Source organism: Castor canadensis, chromosome 16 (assembly GCF_047511655.1).
Source record: "Castor canadensis chromosome 16, mCasCan1.hap1v2, whole genome shotgun sequence".
NCBI classification, from domain to species: domain Eukaryota; kingdom Metazoa; phylum Chordata; class Mammalia; order Rodentia; family Castoridae; genus Castor; species Castor canadensis.
The window spans coordinates 31,412,779-31,430,463 of NC_133401.1; the positions used below are offsets into that span (position 1 = coordinate 31,412,779).

The 17,685-nt window shown below is 41.8% G+C and overlaps 2 protein-coding genes across 2 annotated transcripts in view; one reads left to right on the top strand and one right to left on the bottom strand.

Moving 5' to 3' along the window:
• The window catches only part of LOC141410430 (uncharacterized), a 589,957-nt gene that overhangs the window by 235,411 nt on the left and 336,861 nt on the right, over window positions 1-17,685 (top strand). The window lies entirely within an intron of this gene.
• On the bottom strand, window positions 5,460-15,817 carry LOC141418143 (zinc finger protein 671-like). Its single transcript, XM_074058576.1, has 3 exons — window positions 15,575-15,817; window positions 7,348-7,474; window positions 5,460-6,229 (listed from the first exon to the last, which is right to left on the bottom strand). The coding sequence occupies exons 1-3, from the start codon at window positions 15,713-15,715 to the stop codon at window positions 5,460-5,462; spliced, it is 1,038 nt and encodes a 345-aa protein (XP_073914677.1). The 5' UTR covers window positions 15,716-15,817.

Here is a 17,685-nt window from a genome sequence, read left to right on the forward strand (position 1 = left end):
TGGAACCATTGGTGTACTTCCACTATACAGATTACTTTTTATTCTCCATAATTTTATATGATTAAAATCATACAGTACTTTTTTTTTGCCCTTTGCGTGTACCCAAGCAGCATATTTATCTTGAGATTCATCAATTGTGCTTATGAGTAGTTTCTTCTTTTTAATTGCTTTTCAATTGTTCTATGGATATGCCACTATTTTTTCCTTCTTGAAACAGGATCTCACTATATAGCTCAAGCTGGCCTAGAACTCCCTATCCTGCCTCACCTTCTGAGTGCTGGGATTACAGATGTGTACTACTACACCCAACTCCACTACATCTTATTCACTCATCTGGTCATGCACATTTTGTGTTGTTTAGTTTTAAATTGTTGTAAGTAAAACTGCTGCAAACATTTGAATACGATTCTTCACATGGCTATTTTCATTTCTTTTGTGCTAATACATTGTGGTGCAACGTCTGAAACACAAGGTAAGTAAATGTATAACTTCTTTTTAAGAAATGCAGAACTCTGGTCCAACATAGTTGTTCTCTTTGGATTCCTATGACAAGCATATGAGTGTTTTAATTCCTCCATATCCTTGCCAGTACTTGGTATGGCTAGTCTTTTAATATTAATTCATTTAACACATGGGTATCTGTGTTTTTAGTTGTATTTCCCTGATACCTCATTATGTTAAACAATTTTTCATCAATTTGCACCTGTATGACTTTGGCAAAATGCCTGTTCATATTTTTGTGTATGTTTAAAAATGAATTTAGCTAGATCCCTTTTCATTAACTAAGAAGTAGACAGTGAAACGACAAAGACATTATGTTAGAACTTAATGATTCGGTGAATGACCTATCTGCCATAAGGAATAATTGTTTTTGAATATCCAAAGTATAATTTCTAATTTTTGTGCACTATACACAGTGCAGTGACCATATCAACCATATATTTTTAAGTTGAATCTATACTATCAACATATTCTCCAGAACTAATTCTAGGTAATGCATGACACAATAAATTACACAATCATGTTAACTTTTTACCAGTTTTCCTGGTGTGAATGCTTCTAGCCTGGCCAGTTTCAAACTGCTCACCTGTCACTACTGAACGTGGAACTGAGAAGAGCTGTGGCTTGCACGCTGATACGTTCTATTTCCACCACACTGATACGGTAGCCACAAATAAGCTCAAGAGCATGGAAGATAATACAATGCAGTGAAGTGATTAGAAGGTAAGTTTTTATATTTGTTTTTTTAAATAATTTGAAGTAAAACTGACTCCAACTGCTTTTTGTGCTAAAAAGTATATGTTTATGTTTCAACACATATCCAAATCCTAAAATGAAGTTTCCTCCCGTCTTTTTAGTTCATTTTCCTCAATATATGAAAATGATATGTTCTATCTTTTGTTAGGATTATTTTCAACAATATACAAACATGGAAAAGACTGGGGCCGGGGGGTTGGCTCAAGTGGTAGAGCGCCTGTCTAGCAAGCTTGAGGTCTTGAGTTCAAACCTCAGAACAATGAGAAAAAAATATTTTTTTAAATGGGGGTAAAGACTATTGCTAAGTGAAAGAAACCCTTCCACCAGCCCTCTATCACTGTCTGTCACTTCTTGACCACTCTTTTTTCATCTGACCTTGTGCACTAATTAAACTGTTTTATATATAATCCCAGAGAGCATATCATGCAATGCATAACTTCTCAGAATGAAGTTATTTATAACATCAATAACTATGATAAACATTAAAATATGGTATCTATATCATTATGCTATCAGTGCACATTTTCTTCTTAAGGCAGATTAATGGCAAACTGGATCCAAAATACACACTGTCAGCTTTTAGTAGTTGTGTCCCACAAGTCTTTCACCTACAGGTCCCACTTAATGCTTTTTACTCTTATTTCTTGACGTTGCTGAGTGACTTATTCATTAGAATGTGTCAGTTCTAGAATTGGCTCCATCCAGATCACCCTTCCCCCATGTCCAGTGATATCTACTGATTGATATCTAAAGATCTTAATAAACTGAGTGTGGTGGTATACACCTATAATCCCAGCACTCAGGAAGTGGAGCAGGAGAATAATGAGTTCGAAGTCAGCCTGGGCTACACAGTAGAGACCCTGTGTTAAAAACAACAAATTAAATAAATTTGATAAGATGGATGACTAAAGTATGCTCAATGAATTTTGGGGGGCAGTACTGGGGTTTGAATGACATATTCCTTTGAGCACATCAGTATGATCCTGGCAAACCAGTGTGGGATGGGACTCTTGGTGGAAAAAAGAAAAAAATATTTTCCCAATCCAGAAACCTCCATAAAGGTAGCTGGGAGAGAAAAATGTAAGAGGTACTTAAAAGTGCTTTTGCTGAAAAGCACTGACTCCTTACAAATCAACTAAAAACAGGAGAAAAGCTTGGCATCTCTGTCTCCATTTTGGACCTGTTGTCCTCCGCCCTGAGCCATTCTCTCCTGCAGCCACATTGGAATCAAGGAAGGACAGGAATGATTGACAACATCTTTATGACAAGGGACTGAAACTTACCTCTAAGTAACAGTGGAACGGGACAGACCACTCCCAAGTGAGGACAATTACTGATAATGATGAGGTTGCACTGTGAAGTAGGAATAATCATGTCTTGGGAATCACACTGCTCCCCTCAAATGATGACAACCACCTGAAAATGAAGAACAAGAACTGAGGTAATGGTCAACTAGGCCCCACTCCCCACTGGAACACACCTGTGACTGGGACAAACTATGCCTACCTTTTATCCCCTCCCCTCTTTGTCTACTTAAACTAAAACTCATGTCTGTTGTGAGGATGGCTGAAGATGGAATGAATGTTACTTTGCCTCTTCCCATAGCATGTTCAAGGCCCTGTAAGAAACCTTTCTCTACCCTTCATCACTATCGTCTCTATTTGGCATATAGGGGAGAGTGGACACACATGGCATTTGAATTGCCAGCAGTTTGGGCTTCGGATCAAAAAACTCCGGTTTCAAACTTTTTTATTATTCAATAAGCATTAAGCCAGAATGTCACATGCATCACAGGCAGTCCCCCTAGTAGATAGAACTATTGTGTACATGTTTTCAAGAAACACAGTCAAGTCCTCCAGAGAACTTGACACCATTTGTTACATAATTCATCTAAAGCTTACCTGGTAGCAGAGCTTATTGGTTTATCTAGAGGAAAAACAAACCTACTATGCCAAGTACCTTTACAAGGTTCCTAAGGTTAGGCTCCTACCCTCCCTTGATATTTGCATTGCAAAGAGAGGGCTATCAAGGTGTTTGTTTCTAAAAGAAACAACCTGTGGAGTTCTAGAGAAAGTCACTCCTGGGTCTTTAAGCTGGGGAAGGAGGGAGGGCAAAAGGACTGCCACCTACAAATGCCTAGCTAGTCTTCCAAAGGATAATTTAAGAGATGAAATCAGGGGTGGTATCGGTGCATGCCTGTAGTCTACCTACTTCATAAGCTGAGTTACAAAGATCAAGGTCACATGAGAGCAGGAGTTCAGGGCCAACCCGGGCAACACAGTGAGACCCTGTCTCAAAATTAATTCATTAAAAGAACAGGCCAGAATGGTGGTGCCACATGCCTGTAACCCCAGCACTGCAGAGGTTGAGGTAGGAGTTTGAAGGCCAACCTGGGCTACATGGTGAAACTCTGTCTCAAAAACATTGGAGAACAGAAAATACAAGTTTTCTAAGATAAATAAGAGAAGGGTGAGGAAGGAAATCTCTTTCCCCATTTTCAAAAGAAAGAATTAAGCCTCTTATTTTAAGGTTGAAGTTTTTTGTCGTTTTGTTTTGTTTGTTTTTAGTGGGACTGGAACTTGAACTCAGGGCTATGCAATTGCAAAGCAGGTACTCTGTTTCAGCTACACCACCAGCCCTTATTTTAAGTTTACTTCTGTCTTTACATGCACAGTTGGAAAGACAGACATGACTGTGTTTTGCTAATAGCACAGTTTGAAGAGATACTGCAGGTACTGGATGTGACACATGTGTCACAAGCATATGTCAAATATGTGATGATGACACTCATCACAGACTGGGTGCCTCACAAACACAGTCTGGGGACATTGTGACAGGTATGGACTTTACAGAAGAAGCCAGACCTCATTCAGCATTTAAGGAATGATTGGTTAAGGGAGTGCTTGCAAGGTACCTGGAGTAGAGACAGAGAGCCAGAGGGAGCTAAAAGGAGGGCAGAGTCAGGCCAGGAGTGAAGGGGACACAGTGGCTTAGAGGTATGTGGGCTTGAAATTGATTCCTATGTTCCCCTGCCCTACCTGGAGATCACAAGTGACACTTCCCCCAACTACACCCCAGACTCAGTTTCCACCAGTGCAATAATAAATGGCACTGCCTATGTACTGCTGGAGGGTGTGTAGGACCAGAGTCCCCAACTGCAGTTACAGCCCTGATTGCCATGAATGGAGGGGAGGAGATGGGATATTTATATCAGAGGCACTCCAGAGGCTTCAGGTCTCCCTGCTTCCTACCATGCTTCCCCAGCTCTGATCCTTACTCTGCCATCCCCCACTGGGTCCCTGGGTAGGGTCACCTTCGCCTCAGACCAAGACTGCCTATCACTGGAGTCTTCCTAGAAAGCCTCCAGTAGCAATACAAATTGAGAGGACAGCTGTTTTCTGCCATCATGCTGTCCTCTCTCAGGCAGAGAAAAGTGGTGATTCCCACAAAAGCTGTTACCTTTTCGTGCTGGTGGAATACAACTGTCTACTCAGTATATTCCACACAATAAACACAATCCCAAAGATTAAAGGTAGCTTTAGATACAGGTCTTTATTGTCACACAAGCATGAGCAATGTGAGGTAGGATCCCAGGAGAACCCTTGTGTTCTCTGGAGTAAAGCTGGTGATTTCCATACTCAAAATCATCAAAGGGGAGTAAATGAGCCCCCTCCCCACTGTGGGTCCTGAGACCACTCATAAGTCCTTCCAGGATCCAGGGAGAGAGCAGAGATCTGCTGCAGCTACTGCCACAAGCTGTGTGACTTTGCCAAGTGGCAGTAGGGCAGCTCTTGGTAGTTTAGAAAGAGAAGGTGCAGATGCCATACATATTAGGTTCTACTTCTGCCTGAAGGTTCCCTCACAGAGGCCACGCTCAGAGCTTCACTCAGGGTAAGTCCTTAAGTAAACAAAGATAGCAGACTCCTAGTCTGGTAAGACCTCTGTTCACAGTGAACCTTCCAATGAGGAATAAGGTTCGCCTTTGTGTGAAGGTTTCCCTTATTCACTGCACTCATAATCACTGCCAGTTCTGCAGTGCACAGAAGTAGGAAGTATTGGCGAGAGTTCCCATGCACACAGTACTCTTATAGCTTTTCTGCAGTGTGAATTCTCCAGTGCAGAACCAGTGCCTGTTTCCGCATGAACTCTTTCCCATATTCACTGCATTTGTAAGGCCTTTCTCCTGCGTGAACTTTCCAGTGTCAAATAAGGTTTGGTCTCTGGGTAAAGGCTTTCCCGCATTCGCTGCACTCGTAAGGCCTTGCTCCTGTGTGAACTTCCTGGTGGCGAATGAGATTTGACTTACTGCTGAAGAACTTCCCACATTTGCTGCACTGGTAGAGCTTTTCTCCAGTGTGAACTGTCTGGTGCTTAAAGAGGTCGTAGCTCTGCCTGAAGAACTTCCCACACTCACAGCACTCATAAAGCTTTTCTCCAGTGTGGACTCTCTGGTGCCGAGCAAGCGTGTTTCTATGGGTGAACACTTTCCCACACTCACTACACTCATGATGCCTCTGTCCAGAGTGAAAATCCTCCCCAAGCTCAGTGTTCTCATGCACCTGCATCCTGCTGGGAGGGGCCTGGTGCTGAGGAAAGCCAAAGGTGATAAGAAATCCCATTCCACCCTCCCCATGTGTATAGGTCTTCTCTAGCACATGGCCTCTGCAGGTTTTTGCAGAATCCCTGCCCTCCTCCCTTCTGAAGAATTTCTGTCCACTGGGCTGCTTCCAGCACTGGCGAATGGGTGTATTGAACCAGAATTGTCTCCCACATGCCCCACAGTAGTATGGTTTATGTCTGGCTCTTTCCCCTTGGTATCCAGCCAAGCATAGAATATCTTTCAATATTGAGCCACACGTGTCACATAGGTAGGTCTTTAGATCCGCCACAGAACTTCTGATCTGTGGCACTCCTTCTGATGAAACTCTCTGCTCAGAGGACACTTCTTTATCCTCCAATCCACACCAACCACCTGAAAGCAAAAAATTATGATGAAATACACCTTAACCCCATCATAAACATGTATTTAACACATCCAGAAATGAGTTCAAGGATGAGGAAGGGGCTTCTAGGAGGTACTGGACCTCTGAAGGCCACATAATGTGTGAGGCCCAATGAAAGACAAGGATAGGAGGACAGAACCTAATTAATGGCTTCCAGTAAGACCTTGGCTGTTGGTAACAGTTGAGTGCTATGTAAAATGTGTCCAGGCCCAGGAAAATCCAATGACAAGTGAGTTTCTGGTATTCAAGAACCATTAAAAGAAATGTGAACATCTCAAAAATGTTAAGTGTCAGTCAACATTTCAGAAAAATGCAGAATAGTACAAAGGAATGGGTGTGAGGTGGCGGGATAGCAAAAGGCTAGAAGTCAGACTGGGAATGATAAGCCTGTGTCAAGAAAAGAGAAAGACTGGAGGAAACACTGTGTAGCCATTGGCCTTGGAACCAAATGCTGATTTAAAACCTAGCTTTGACATTGTGTCCTTCCCTGATGTCCACTCACCAGATCCAGTTCCCCTTTGAGGTTGTCTTTCTGTACCTGGGGTCATATCTACTTGGTTAGCCACCTAGGGCTCTTCCCATGACAACATGTAATCTGGAAAACTAAATTTCTAAGGGAAAGCCAGCACTAGCTCAGAGCAACATACCCTGTGACAGACCCCAGGTAAGAAAAAAAAATTAACCTTATTATTACTTTAATAAGGGTAATAATAAAAAAGGGTTTGCAGGAATAACCCCAAAATCCCCTTGAATAGTGATTACATGAGTGCCTATAACTCCTGGCACAGTACAGCCCAAGAAAATGTCACCGGAAATGTCTGCCCAAGGGAAGAACCTTGGGGACAAAGTCACCCTAACTTTGGACAGATTGGCAAGCCCAGAAAGTAACCAAGCCTAATGAGATCCATTGGGCAAGCACAAGTCTCATGCAAGAGAAAGGACATTCCACATAGCTTGGCACTGACCTACTCCAGGTCAGCACCTACTCCAGGAAACCAATGGAAGAAACAGTGCACAACCACAGGAAAGACAGGGCAGCCCTTGGGGAAGAGGCAAAAGGTAGATGGCGTGGACTTGAGGGCCTCACCCAGTGAAGCTAAAAGTGTAAAGTTCTCCAGCATCACATCACGGTACATGAGTCTCTGAGCATCATCAAGGAGCCCCCACTCTTCCCGGGAGAAGCACACAAACACATCCTCAAAGGTCACACAGCCCTGCAATGACAGGGACAGCAAGGCCAATGAGAAGCATCTTAACCAGCAATCTCTACTCTATCTAGCCACAATATCCTGCTTACCCACTTCCCATGTCCACAAGTCAGAGGAATTGCCAGGCCACTATCTCCTGATTACCCCAGTGATTGTGTCAGTCCACAGCCACAATAGGCAGGTTGAGTAACAAATACCATGTATACTCAGACTGGCATGAAGAGGACCACCTCCTCTCCTGACAGTTAGTTCCCCTGGTTTACCCAAGACGTGCTTCATAGACATAAACTTGGGCTCATTCTTCTTACCTAAGCCCTAAATAACAGAGCCACAGAACTGTTGATTCACTTCCCCTTCCCCTGCACATCACTCTCTGGACCATGACACCCTCACATTTCTAACTCCTCATCACTACCCTTCTAATCCACACCATACACATCTCCCTGGATTCCCTGAATGTTGCTCTGCATATAGCATGGACAGACTGCTTAGTAACGCTATCATACCCCTTGCCCCAAACTCCAAAGATAGTCCCCATTCCTGATTTGAAAACCTCTCAACCTGGCCCTATTCCTTTCCTCAATGACAGGCATCCAAAACCACACACTGTTCTCTGATACCCCCGGCTGTCTTCCATTTCTCAGTTGCTCACTGTAGTAGGTGCCTGTTGCCACTGCAACAAATTACTACTAACTCCACAGCTTAAAATTACACAAATTTGCCAGGTACCGGTGGCTCACACCTGTGGCTCTACCTACTCAGGAGGCAGAGATCAGGAAGATCGCAGTTTGAGGCCAGCCCAGGCAAACAGTTCATGAGACTCTATCTCAAAAAAAATCTCAAAAATAGGGGTGGTGGAATGGGTCAAGGTGTAAGCCCTGAGTTCAAAGCCCAGTACTGGAAAAAAAAATTACACAAATTTATCATCTTACCGTTCTGGAGGTTGTATGTCCAAAATAAGATTCATTAGGCTAAAATCAAGATGCCAGGAAGATTGTGTTCTTCCTGGCAGTTCTAGAGAAAACCATTTTCTTATCTTTTCCAGCTTCTATAGACCCCCTGCAGTGCTTGTCTCTTGGCCCCTTCCTCCATCTTCCAAGCCAGCAACACTGACATCACTGAAATCACATCACTCCAACCTGTTTCCTTCCTCAAATGTTCTCTAACTCTGACCTTCCTGCTTAACTCTTATAAGTACCCCTCTGGTTACAAGCTCCCACTGGAAAACGGGATAATCACTCCATTTCATGATCCTCAATCACATCAGCAAAGTCCTTTTGGCCATGGAAGATAACACATTCAAAAGTTCCAGGGATGAGAACAGGGGCATCTTTGGAAGGTCATTTTTCTGCCTACCATACATATACTGTCTCCTTACCAGTCACAACCTTCCTACCTCACTTAATCCTCTGAAAATTACACATTTCGATTGGCATTTCAATCGTTCCAGCAGCTAGTCCAAAACCTTGGATCATCACTGAATCCTCTCCTTCCCTCCCATACAATCTTCAAAAAACAGAATCAGCCCTAGTAACAACTTCTTCAGCCACCTTCACAGCAACCACTCTGGCACAGCCCCACCCACCAACACTCATCTATTACAGTTGCCTCCCTGCCACCCACCCACTGCCCTAAGATTCTTTTTTTTTTAAAGCAAAAAATAAGCCAGGCACTGGTGGCTCAAGCATACAATCCTAGCTACTTGGGAGGCTGAGATCAGGAAGATCATGGTTTGAGGCCATGGGCAAATAGTTCACAAGACCCCATCTCCAAAATAACCAGAGCAAAATGGACTGGAAGTATGGCTCAAGCAGTAGAGCATCGGCTTTGCAAGTGTGAAGCCCTAAATTCAAACTCCAGTTGCACCAAAATAAAATAAAATAAAAACATATACAGAACATGCTTCCAAAAGTGGGACTGTTAGAGTAGTCTAAGGGAGGAGGAACAGATAGTGTGTGAATAATAAAATATGCCATATTTGTGTAGAAACAATGAAAACTGCTGAACAATACAGGATATGGGGAAAGAGGTAATGAGAGCAGTGGAGGCGCACTAGACTGACTTAAGCACAATATACTTACAGGTAAGAGGAGGGGATTAGCGGGAGGGGGAGAGTAAATGAAGAGTAAAGAGGGTGAATATGGATAATGTATTTTCTGTATAAATATAAACATAGAATACTGAAACTTGTTGAGGTCACCATGAGGAGGAGATTTGGGTAGAAAGAAAAATAATGAAGGGAATGAACCAATTCAGGGTATAATACATGTATATATGGAAATGTCACAATGAAACACCCTGAATAATTATCACAAACTAACAAAAATGTCTTTTAAAAAAATGAAAGACAGGAAGGTAAAACAGGTCCTTTCTGGAAATGGGTACCAGTAAAAGAAGGAAGGTTTTAAGGAAAGGGCAAAGGAGGATGAATATAGTGGAAGTACCTTGTATTCATGCTTCAAAATAAAGCAATAAAGCCAGTGGAAATTGTTCTAAGAAGAGAAAAGAGGAGATAAAGGAGAAAGAGGGAGGGGGTGACTCTAATCAAGATATATTGTAAGCACTTATATAAATGTCACAATGTATCCCCATACAACAATAATATGCTATTAATAAAAATGGAAAGGAAAAAAAAAACCTCTGATCCACAATCTTTGCAACAATCTGATGAAGGCAGTCAGAACTTGGTAAAAATGACCATCTACCGTAACTTTTGCACCAGCTTCCAACATTAGGAACAACCAGAGAAAGCCAAATATGCTAATTACATAAAATGTTTTACTTCCAGCTAGCCTGTCTCCAGCTTCTCCACGCCAACATCCGCCAACGTGGGCACATTTGAAGCCATCCCATTTTTCCACTGCAAAGCTTTCCCACTCCCCTGCCTGCTTTAAGCCTTTGCCAAACACAAGTAACAGTGGTTGGCTCCCTTGTTCCAACACATGTTTTCACTTGGCTTGTCTTCATTTAGTCCACACCTGACTCCACCATCACCCCACCTGCTCACATTCTGTTCTCCACCTGCAGCTAGAGGTACCCTGCTAAGACTATGTCGGATGACCCCCCTCTCTGCTCCAAATTCTCTATGGGTCCTACCTCTCTCAGAATAAAGGCTCAACTCCTTAACTTGATATTTCAGGCCTGAACCTAAGACAGAGGAATCCAACTTTCCCTAGGGCACTGGAATAGAAGATAAGCACTATTAAATACTATTGAATACTTTTGAGAATGTTAGTTTTGTGTTGAGCTTTCTTTAAATCTTTATTGTAAGCACTCTGTAATGTTTTGTTTCTGTGAATGAGCTTAATGCTACAGCTGTTCCGGCCTTTGAACTGCAGCAAATGGGCTCTTCCCTTATGCCTCCCAGCCTGGAGTAGGGAACTATCAACTGAGCAGCCCCTTCTCTAACAAAGTACTATTTGTGGCACTTTACATTACTCTAAGAACAGGCCCTCCCAACAGGAGGGTTGGGAACATGACTCAAGTGGTAGGGTATCTGCCTAGCAAGTTGAGGCCAAGTTCATTCCCCAGTACCACCAAAAACAAAACACTCCATCAGTTGCGGGGGACCACTACAACTATGGCTGAGGACTGACTACTGCTCTAGGAGGCACTGCTCCAGTCACAACCACTCGAGGCAACCTGCACCAGCCCTTGGAAGGTAGCACTCCAAGCAAGACAAGCCTCAAAGAACTTCAGCTGACCCTGAAGCTAATCTCACTCAGGATGGAAAGGGGAGCACCTTCTCAGTAACACTGTAAGAAGCCAGTGATGGGTGCAATGCAAGATTTGAGATTGGTCCTAATGCAAGGATCTGTGATTGGTCCCCTATGCAGGGACTTTGAGTGGTGAAACTGGAATCTCTACTATGATTGGCATGAATGCAATAATTCATTTGCATTCCAACCCCCCACCAACACCCTCCAGGTTATGTAACCAGGCTGTTTAGCTCAGTTTTTGAGTCAATCTGGAAGTCCCCTGGTGTTGCAGCACTAGCCCCAATAAAAAGCTTCCCCCGAGTAGTCTTATCGGCTTGTGATCTTCATCATAGACAGAGAAAGCCGAGCTGGTAATATCCATGCAGAGGAGACACTGGTGGCTGTTGTAGCAGCAACAGCAGCAGCAGGAACCAGAAACTCACCTCTCAAGACCTCACCCACAATTCTCAGGTCAGCTGGCCCCATGCATATTTGTATGGACAAGAGAAGCTCAGCCTGAATTTTCCCAGAGTGAGTTTCCAACAGGAAATCATCACTCCATACTGTAACCCCAAGAAAGCACTAAACCTTGGAAGTGAGGAAAAGTGAAGTCACTTTTCTATGGAAAGGACCACTCCAATTTATTTATGTCATTTTTAATTTCCCTCAGCAGAAATGTTTTATAGATTTCAACAATATTGTGTAGTTTTCAATAATTCTGAAATAATAACATTGTAATTTTCAATAAAATCTTATGAACAAAGATAGTTTAAATGTATTCCATTATTCTCATTCGTAAATATTTTTTGTTAGATTCTTTAAATGTCATCATTTGATTTCCATTTTCTATGTAGTTCTCTACATATTATAAACATATAAAACACAATTCATGCACTCTACACTTGGGAGCTTGGGCATCACCCTCCAAGCTGCCAGCTCCATGGGCAGAGAAGACCAGTGTGGGTCAGACTGGTTCACTGGCCCTGTGCCACAGAAGCCACCAACAGAGTCTGGGGCAAAGTGCCCATTGGGTACCAGCCATGGCCACAGAAATGACACACATATATGTACGTGGAGAGAGCTCATCATTTCTGTTAAATTCATTTATTCTAGCAAATTCTGCATCAATTGATATTATAAGAATTCTTTCTGCTTTAGTCTGCTAATATATTGGATTACAGTGGGTTTTTTTATTGTAAATCAGCCTTGGACTGAAATAAATCTCTCTTGGTGATAATATGCAATACTTTACACATTGCTGAATATTATTTGCAAACATTAATGATATTTATGTCTATATTCATGAGGTCACTTCTAATAAAAATTTTGGATACTTTGGAATTTTCTTTCTAATTCTGTGTTTTTGGGTGTCATGAACTTTATGGAACTAAAACCTACAATTCTAATACAAATATATTTATTGATTTTCCATTTTGTGCATTTTATCTGTTACTGGTTTTTCTAAATTATCTTTTTTATATCACGAAAAAAATTATTCTAGTTTATCTTCTTTTTACTTCCTTTACTTCTTTTTTGACCCTATGGTAAAATATGTTCTGTAAATTTTAAATATCTGTTAATTTACTCAAAGTTATTTCATATCAAAGCATTTGGTTTATCTTGATGAATGGTCCATGTGCACTTGAAAAGAAAATGTATTGTACTGTATTATGGAGTAGTGTTTTAAAAACATCTATGCATCAAGTTAGTTGATGATGTTGGTCACATCTTCTGTATTCTTACTGTTTTTCTGTCTGTTCTATTAATTGCTGAAAGAATTTAAGACCTTTTCTTTTTCTTTTTCTTCTTATTTGTGGTATTAGGGTAAACTCAGGGCCTATACCTTGAGCCACTCCACCAGTCTTTTTTTGTGATAGGTTTTTTTGAGATAGAGTCTCACGGACTATTTGTCTGGGCTCACTTCGAACCACGATCCTCCTGATCACTACCTTCTAAGTAGTAAGGATTGCAGGCATGAGCCACCAGCGCCCGGCTAATGATCTTTTCTTATATACAATATATATAGTATTTCTGTGTCTTCTTAATTACCTGCTTAATATATTAATTTCCTGAAGTCAATTTTTTCTCATCCTGATATAACCATCCCAACTCTTACTGTTAGTATTTATATGATATCTATTACATTTCACTTCTCGTAGCTAATCTCTACTATTTGAAAATCATTAATTACAGACCACATAGAATTTGCCCATGCATTTAACACAGTGTACCAATCTCACCTTAGAACTAAAATGTATATTATAAAATACTTAAAAACTGAAAGAATGATGAGTACAGACATGTAAATGCTAGCTTTTGTCTATCTTCTCAGAATGACAAACCAAAAAAGGGAAAGCAGACACATAAGTGACATTAATACTATCACTTTTAAAAAATACATGGCCATTTGGGTTTTACACTGTTGGACATTTAAAATTTTTCATTCACTAGGACAAAAATGAACCCACAAAAAAGATCAACAAGTTTTTTAACTGTTTATGGACATATGTGTATATACCAGACAACCTTTCATTGAAAAAATCAGTTCCTACAGGCAATCATTTCAGTGAATATTATTTTAAATACCCAAAGGAAGGTACATGCCTAATATCAGTCTAAATGCATAGAAGATAAATGAGTTCACTGCCTACAAAGGATTCTTTATGACATCAATGTTTAATTTTCTTACGAAATCAATTTGATAGAGGACATAGAGTGAGAGAAATATAGGATTTTAGGTAATACGTGAACTTTCTTTCCTGGTTATAGAAGAAGAAGCCTAAGCAGAAAAACACAAATAACACATAGGAATTATGGGCAGAAACATTTCCCGTGTTAGGATAACTTACCTTATAGGAATTCTTTCTTAAGAACTTGCTGTAAGGCAAAAGGCCCTAAGTAGTAAGCCTGTCCTTCTTAGAAAATAAAGGAGGCTGGGACAATCTATCACATGGCGTTTGAAGGACTGTGGCTTTGGAAAGGCAGTGTAGAGGAAACACTCTTGGCACTGAAGGAGCTTTTCCGTGTGTGCTTCTCTTAGAATAGGCAGTTTAAAAAATGAAATCGAGATCATCAGATGATAGCAAATTTACAGTATCCCACAATCTGGTCACCATCCCAGGACAGGCCTCTTATAATCTACAGCCCTCTCTTCTATAGACACTGGACAGAACCCACTTAAGTGCCAGAACCCTATCCTTCCATAGGAAGTCTCAGGCATATCCATCCCCTCATTCCCTGTCCTCCAGTTCTAGCCTTCTCCCTAACTCCAGAGACCATCTGAACTAATATCCTGTTATGGTTTGGATCTGAAATGTCCCCTAAAAGTTCATGTGCTGAAGGTCTGATCTCCAACCCAGCAGTGTTCAGGAGCATTGGCCCCTGAGAGGTGGTTGGAGGTGGTGGAAACATGAAGAGATGTGAACTCTCTCTCCCCTCTCTCTCACCTCTCTCTCTATCTCTCTTTCTCTCCCCTTCCCACAATGAGTTAAGCAGCTTTGCTCCACCACATGCTCCCTGCTATGATGTTCTGCCTCACCACAGGCTTAAAAACAATGGAGCCAGTTAACCATGGACTGAAACCATGAGCCAGAATAACTCTTTGCTCCTTTAAGTTGATTTTCTCAGGCATTTTATCACAGTGATGGAAAGCAGGCGTAACACATATCCTTCATATTGTTCCCCTTAAATTTGACCTCCAGGCCTTGACCTGGTCCCCAGGGCATCTGAAGGCCTTCCCAGAACCCCAGAGTTTCTTCTCCAGCTGCCTATGTCAGGTAGTCTCTATTCAGCACCTCAGAGGTACCATGTCTAAATTCAACTTCTGATTCCCCTGAAACTTGCTTCCTACTCTGACTTTCCAACTTCTATTTTCAAGATTCCTAGGTTTTTCGCTCCTAACCTTCAATTACAGCCATATCTGATGCAGCTGGAAACCTACTGGTCATCCTTAAAATCTATCCAAAATCTAACGCCTTTTTCCCACTCTTCTGCTACTACTCTGATATATCCACCATGAAAGCATTCCTGGCATTCACTGCAGCAACCTCCTTTCCTGTCTCCTTGTTTCCATCCACACTATCCCCACCCCAACCAAAACCGCTCTCCCCTAATTTAAGGATCCCAAATCCTTGCATTCAAAACCTTCAGAATGAAGATGCACTCCTCCACTTGCCATGCCAGGTCGTAACTCCCTGACTATGTGAGACCTCCCGAAGCCTTCGCCCATTCTGTCTGTCCCTCTGCCTATCACACTGTCCCACACCTCACAATGGCTGTCAAAAAGAGAGACTTCGATCACGAGGGCGTCAATGTCCTGGTCACAGGGACCTGGGCTGCGGGGACGTGGGCTTTAAGACACGGAGCTGGGGTAAAAGGCGGCTGAGGAACCGGAAGACGCGGTACCCACCTGCGCTGGATCCACCCGCTCCGCCACCGCCTTCGCTCTGTGAGGACTCAGCGTGGCCGGGAGCGGCGGGCGTCTAGGTCGGGAACCCAGACCTTTCTGACCCCGCTGAGCCTGGGACGCGCCTCTGTGCAATGGGGACATCTCCTCAGCGCTTCACAGAGTCCTCCACTCTGTGCAGACCAGTGCTCCGAAACACCTACTTTCGCAGCTCCTTCAAGCACTATAGGCAGATGGGGAAAAAGGACGCCAAAGTCCTGCCCAGACGTCGACCGCACGCACGGAAATGCGTTATTCTCGGGCGATCATTGGGAGCCTGGCACAAAGATTTCTGGGTAGTGTAGTTTCCCTAGAGCCAAACGCCAAGTCTAGTTCTTGACCTGTGGTCTTGGGAAAGGGCTAAGTGCCAAGGCCATGGTGTTGGAAAATGGTAACCCGAGTTTCAGAACACGCCCAGATTTCATAGAGTGTAATCTGCACTGGGGATCACAGAATGTTTAAAGACGAATTTCACATGTATCCCAAAGCCACAAGACCAAATGGACACAACAAACCACAATGTCTCTCTGGGTCCACTAGGAGGTAATGACTATTACTTTGTTGTTTTTTAAACATGCATTCACTGAAGTTTTTGGAATCAGTTTTGTGAGCTTCACTATGGTGAAGGACAGAAGAGAAATGACCTCAGAAAGAATTATGAAATGGAAAGGAAGATGTGGAGTCACCCTGAAACTAGTGGACAGAGCCTATGAAAACTTTTCTCCTGCCTGTGTGAGCACTGAGTGTGCCCAACTCAGCAGAGGACAGTCTGGTCCGGTGGTATTTCTTACCCTGTATCTCTAGACACATGGAGGTACTTTAAAGAAGCTAAGGATTTTCAGAAAAGGAGTGTGACAATTCCTGTCTGGACAGACTCTGTCATTATCACAGTCAGAGCAAGTGTCATAAGTTAAATGTCTGAGACACCATGTGGTCATCTCCTTGTTGTGAAGTGATTGTCATTTAGCCTGTCATTGTGGGTAACCTAACATTCTGCCTGAGGAGTTGAGATTATCCCTGAAAAAAAGAAATCCTAAAAGCTATTAATAATGTTTCTATGCTTACTTGAGATAGTGGAAGGATGTAAAAAGTTTAGGTCTCCATGAATTCTGAGCCAGAGTACTGAAGTACAAGTGAAAGAATGAAGCTGAGCATAGGACTACGTTGGAATTTTGACCATACTCAGGGCTTTGTCTACAAAACGTGTGTGTGTGTTTTAATTTCCTGAAAATGCTGCTTAATTGGAGGGAAAGGTAAAGAAAATATCAGAAGAATAAAAATCAACATCAAAGTTTTACTGTCATGAAAATTCCCTACTCCAACATATGTTACCAAATGTAAGACACAGTCTTAGTTGTGTGGGAGACGGTTTCTCGGAATCCTATATATACATGACATGTCTATATTTAATGATTTTTTTTGCAATACAGGACCTACACCTTTAGCCACTCCAGCAGCCCTTTTTTGTTAAGGTTTTTTTTAGATAGGGTCTCACGAACTATTTGCCCACACCTGCTTTGAACCACAGTCCTCCTGATCTCCGCCTCCTGAGTAGCTAGGATTACAGGCGTGAGCCACCAGCTCCCGGCATAATGATTTTTATATGACATTTTGTTTTTATTTTGTCAGGATACCCTAAATATCCTCTACTGATTGCTTTTTTTTTTTACCATAAACACCTCAAATTCAGCAGTTAGAGCTATTTTATCACCACAGCAATTGGCATTTAACTCATTATATGGCAACATAAATCAACCTCCACAAATAAAGAGCTAAACGATCCCTATCATCTCTCTTGCACTTAAATTTAAAACCTTCATTATTGACATAATGAAATTTGAAAAGTATAAAAAGACTAATCTTTTGAAAATGCCCTGAACAATTAATCCCAGTTAATTTGAGATAACAAAAAATGCAACAGTTATAAATTTGTTAATGATAATAAATATTTCAAAAAGGTTGCATGAAAAATCAAAATGCAATTATGTATCACTTATATGAAGCACACTTCCAAACAAATTAAGAGAAATTGAAAATAACTTTGAGAAAATATACATATGCAATATATATGTACT

Bases quoted from the DNA above. Each gene is read 5' to 3' on its own strand.
- LOC141418143 (XM_074058576.1), bottom strand. From the start codon at position 15,715: ATGTCCCCATTGCACAGAGGCGCGTCCCAGGCTCAGCGGGGTCAGAAA. The intron at 7,475-15,574 runs GTGGGTACCGCG...CTGTCATTGCAG, and splicing joins AGCGGGTGGATCCAGCGCAG to GGCTGTGTGACCTTTGAGGA. The intron at 6,230-7,347 runs GTGAGGCCCTCA...TTTTGCTTTCAG, and splicing joins TACACTTTTAGCTTCACTGG to GTGGTTGGTGTGGATTGGAG.